The 4803-nt window shown below is 35.5% G+C and overlaps 2 protein-coding genes across 2 annotated transcripts in view; both read right to left on the reverse strand.

Annotated features, from left to right (window-relative positions):
• The window catches only part of Mtmr6 (Myotubularin related protein 6), a 188535-nt gene that overhangs the window by 104268 nt on the left and 79464 nt on the right, over positions 1 to 4803 (reverse strand).
• Positions 8 to 4433, reverse strand: LOC141435465 (uncharacterized; the record flags this gene model as incomplete). Its single annotated transcript, XM_074098148.1, is given in 6 exon segments — positions 8 to 991; positions 1160 to 1231; positions 1360 to 1428; positions 1543 to 1611; positions 1740 to 1829; positions 1912 to 4433. Coding segments are annotated over 6 exon segments (699 nt in total). The 5' UTR covers positions 1914 to 4433.

Raw genomic sequence — 4803 nt, forward strand, 5'->3', positions numbered from 1 at the left:
AAAAGACAACCGCTATCTCTGTGTTCGAATTCATCAATTTTATTCGACAAGTCTGCGATCACTGTTGAATACATTTTATCGAACTCATAATAAGTATGTAAAACAATATTTTTCGTTGAAAATGACTTTATCTCTTGAGAGTTACTCTTGGTTAAGTAATATAGTGAATAAAGTTCAAAATTTACTTTAATCGAAGTGTGAGAGTGAATCGACTCATCTATTAAATGATGCACTTTATTGGCTATCTCTTTTAAAAACTCAATTGGTAATAAATTGTCTGTCTTGTTGTTTGTGACTATCTTATAAGAAGCTATCCTGGACCGAAATGCGGATGCAATCTTATATACATCGTCAATATATTCTTGCGAACAGTTGTTTTTATGAAGAGTGCTACGCAAATGACCTACCCATTTCTGTTGTTCAATAGTTATTGAACAATTTGAACAAAACGGCATTTTAACCTGATAATGACCAGCATTCACACTATGTACCTATCAATTAAAACATAATTACCATTTACGAAATTAGAAGTAAAATAAAAAAACAATGAAATAACGAAGTTACTTTTAAGATTTATGCAAAAATCAAATGAAATCAAAAAGCCTTGTCAGCAAAAAATATGGACTTAGTATCCTTCATCAATTCGCGAGTAGTATTAAAGAAAGCTTGTAATTGTTTCCACTCCGTACTATCCGGGTTCGTTTGAAGTTTTAAAGAAGTAAGGGCCTTCTTCCAACGTTCCTCTCGGCTAGTGGAGAGAGCATCGCTAGTTTTGTATACCTTAATATCTACGTAGAACTCTCCATCACGCTTTTTCCGTCGGATTATGACTCCGTTGGCAACTCTTGATATCAGCACCGCCGGCAGCTGGTCGTTCTGATTCTGTCCTGCTGCAGCATGCTCTTCTTCCTTCGACACCAACCCGAACAAATTGAATGCAGTTTCAGATTTCGAGCCGGCATCCACAGCGTCCACTTCCTTGTCGAGAGACCTGAAAAACAAGAATAGAATTTAAAATATTAATACGTCTAATATAATTATATACTCGGTTACTATTTAGGGTACATATTCTTTAAACCTGCAATAACAATATTCACATTAACAAAACATTAATAATAGTCATCTGTTCAATTCAAATAAGAAGGCAATAAGTACGTACTTTTTAAAACTCTGTAGTTTCCGCTTATTAATTGGTTGCTCTTTTACTGTAAAGGTTTCCTCGGGGTTTGTCCTGAAAATATAAAATACATTTGAATACTTTTATAATTTTACTTTTAACACTTACATTTAAAGATTGGAAAATGCGATTCTACATTACGCAGCATTATAATAAATTTATTAGGTAACTATAATACGAACCTTTTAGAATTCGCCCTCTTTTTCGGTTTTTGCACTTCATGAGTGACTAAGGTTTCCTCAGAGTCTGACCTGAAAATATTAAATCCATTTTATTACTTGCATAATTCACTTACAACACTTAAATTAAAATAAAAATGTTACCTTCTAAAAGTCAACGTACACAAATCAAAATATTATACGAACCTCTTAGAGTACACCCGCTTTTTCGGTTTTTGCACTTCAAGAGCGTCATAAGTTTCCTCGGAGTCTGACCTGAAAATATTAAATCCTTTTTTATTACTTTCATAACTCACTTACCTATAACACTGAACACTGAAATTAAAATATCTACAAACATTATTTTCCAAAATGCGATATACAAGTAAAAGTATTATACGAACCTCTTAGAGTACGCCCGCTTTTTCGGTTTCTGCACTTCAAGGGCGACCGGAATTTCATTGCAGTCTTCGTTGTAATACTCAGAGTCGGACCTTAAAAGTTTTGTACAATATTAGCTTCATGAAACAACGAACAAATTAATTTTCCATTCTAACGAATAGAACACTTACTTACATGATATTTTTTATAATAAATATGAAGGCAATCAATTGAAACCTTAAGACGCACAATTGGTCACTTTAAAGCACACCGCGTTAATAACAAAAGTATCGAAATATACTTAAAAAGTAAAATCTGAATACAGCAATACATCTGAATAAGCTGAAATTGCTAGGGTTGACACACAGTCATGTTGTATTATAAAATGCAAAGTGTGAGTAAGCATATGGGTACTATGGGTAGGTACTGTTTACGTGAGTTCCTTAGTAAGCATTCAGCTTAACTAATGCGGCGAGAGGTAGTTGTAGAAGTAGATAAATGTAAATACATAGGTATAGTTTAATTCGGATTTATTGCGGGACTTCAGCTATAACATGACTTTCATATAATAACCCTGACAGGATGTCACTTGTTTGCCTGCTTGAGAGCCACCTTCCTCAAATTGAGATTTTAAACAACGAATCGTCTGTTCGATAATTCTCTGCGATGATCGATACCACAAACAGACAGTGTGATCTCCTTGCAGCTTTAAATTTAAAGTTTTTTATTCATTTTGATACTAATTAATTACAAATTATATTATATCCAAGTGAGTATTGTTTGCAGAAGTTTAATTATTTTTAAGTGCCAGTAATAAACATGGACATATAATTTTCTGAAATAAATGACTTACAGCCACACAAAGTAATTGCATGACAACCCTGCCGAACGATTTCGCAATAGAATTGTAACACAATAAAGTGATCGCGTTACAAAATTTACAAACCTAAGTAGTACCTTTGAAGCGCCGCTCGCACTGCACAGTGGCATTCAAATATGCTGCGTTGACTTTATGCATATGAATGTAAATAAATTGAACAGAAGCGTAATTTTCAGTCACAATTATATAATAATCAAAAATACAAAAACCATGTAATTCAAAATCAGTATTAATTAAAGGAGTAAAAGTTTTGTATCGTGCTCTAGTTTTTCAGCACTGCTTGACTCACTTAACTTGAAACATCATATGGTAAACCAAAAATTTTGAAGCTAGTTATTTACATAAGTAAATGTAAAAATACAATATTTAGAATCTTGCTCTATACTTACATGAAACAGTGTACGTATCTGTAAGTTTAAAAATCTCTTAGAGGCTAATAAATCGTAGGCTTAAAATATAACGTGTTAGTTTACACTCTACGTTATTTAATCACTACACGTTATCTAATATGCATGCTTCTACTCAGGTGGTTTGCCATCAGCGCGAGGCGAAGCGAAACGAGGTGTGACGATAATTTAATCTATTTCCACCAAAAATTAACATTAATACTTATACTTTCCGACCGGCGAACCATCGCGAGCTTTTTCCGTTGCAGGTAATAATCACTTTATGCATGCAGCAATAGGTGCGGTTCTTTATTACACCAACAAATAGTTCAATTTTCGTCTCGCGCATCCTCCTCAATTCATACCATTTTTGCCAAAGTCGCGCGAGGAGAGAATTTAAACGTACTCTTACAAATATCAATTAACGTCTCGCGTCATCTCGGCTCGCCTCGCCGGTGGATAAGCATCTTTACTCATGCTTGAACTCGTTGGGTTAAATTTCACTTTGCGAATGTAACGCGAAACATGAAGTCATACATGACTAAATTATGCATTCTAATTTGAATCTTAGTGTTAAAAAACAATATATGTTTTGTGTTATAAAATTTTCGAGTTAGTTCATTTCAAAGAATAGAAAGAAACATATTTACGTCACTCTGACGTTATAGCAATCAACCAATCACAATCGCTGTTCTACATCGCGCTATCGAAGTTTTTAAAATTGTTAATATAAATATAATTTTACCAAATATGTCTGTCGGAGAATCCAGTGCTATACACGACCGGTAGTACTTGGAGGATCCTAGTATGTTTAGGCTTATGCCAGGGCTGAGACGCCGTGGGGCCTGTAAAACACATCAAAGAGATTGGCCACCTTTGCGATGTGTCATACTAAAGTTGAAATACTGAAATTAAATCGAAAATCGGGGGAATTTCATCGCTATACCGGTCGATAGTGAATGAATGAACCCAAGCACGTAAAATGCAACTTTACGCCGGAGCTGAAACGCACTGGGAGTTGCACCTCATCAAAGAGACTGGCCACCTTTGCGATGAGTTGTGCGGAAACACCGTAACACTAAGTCTTGAGGACGAAGTGATACGAGACCTTACGCCGGAGCTTAAACGCACTGGGGGTCTAGCATAGAAACTGAACTTGATCACCTCAGTATCTGTGTAGTGTTAAGCTTTTGTTTTTTAAATCAATAAAATGAAGTCTGGAAGCATCGCCGCCAACGCAACGCTAATTAACATATGTCATAACGGTCATACAATTTAACTTAACGGTCTTGTAAAATAGCAACGCTTAACTAATTCTAGATAAACAGCTCAATGGAGCGATCCAAAAAGGCCTTGGGCATTCCAGCTCACCTTCGTAAATTTTCTCAATAATATATTGGGCGTTCTAGATCACTTTCATGAATTTCCCTCAAAACCGATTGGGCATTCTAGATCACGGAGCGAAGGCGGAGCACCGCGAAGCGTTTGTATTGGATTATTTTCCATACGCATCATGTAAACATTTTCATTGGTTATTCCGTCGTGTTTTGTGTGGAATGTGCCGTCTTGCGGAGTATAATTCTTTTCATAAATTGGTCCTATCGAGTTTGTTGCATTAAACAGTACTTTGGCTTCCATTAAAAGTGGTGGAAGGAACAGATTTTTTTGTGCATTTGCAATTTTGTAACTAATTACATTTGTTATAATTTTTGCTTGAGCCGTAGAGTGTTCCGGATCTTTTTCGTCTCCTTCTGCTAACGATCCTATACCTTTCCCGTACAATGTCTCGCTTTTTATTCCGTTTCCCATCTGTACGGGCAT

This window comes from Choristoneura fumiferana, chromosome 15, assembly GCF_025370935.1.
Source record: "Choristoneura fumiferana chromosome 15, NRCan_CFum_1, whole genome shotgun sequence".
Classification (NCBI taxonomy): domain Eukaryota; kingdom Metazoa; phylum Arthropoda; class Insecta; order Lepidoptera; family Tortricidae; genus Choristoneura; species Choristoneura fumiferana.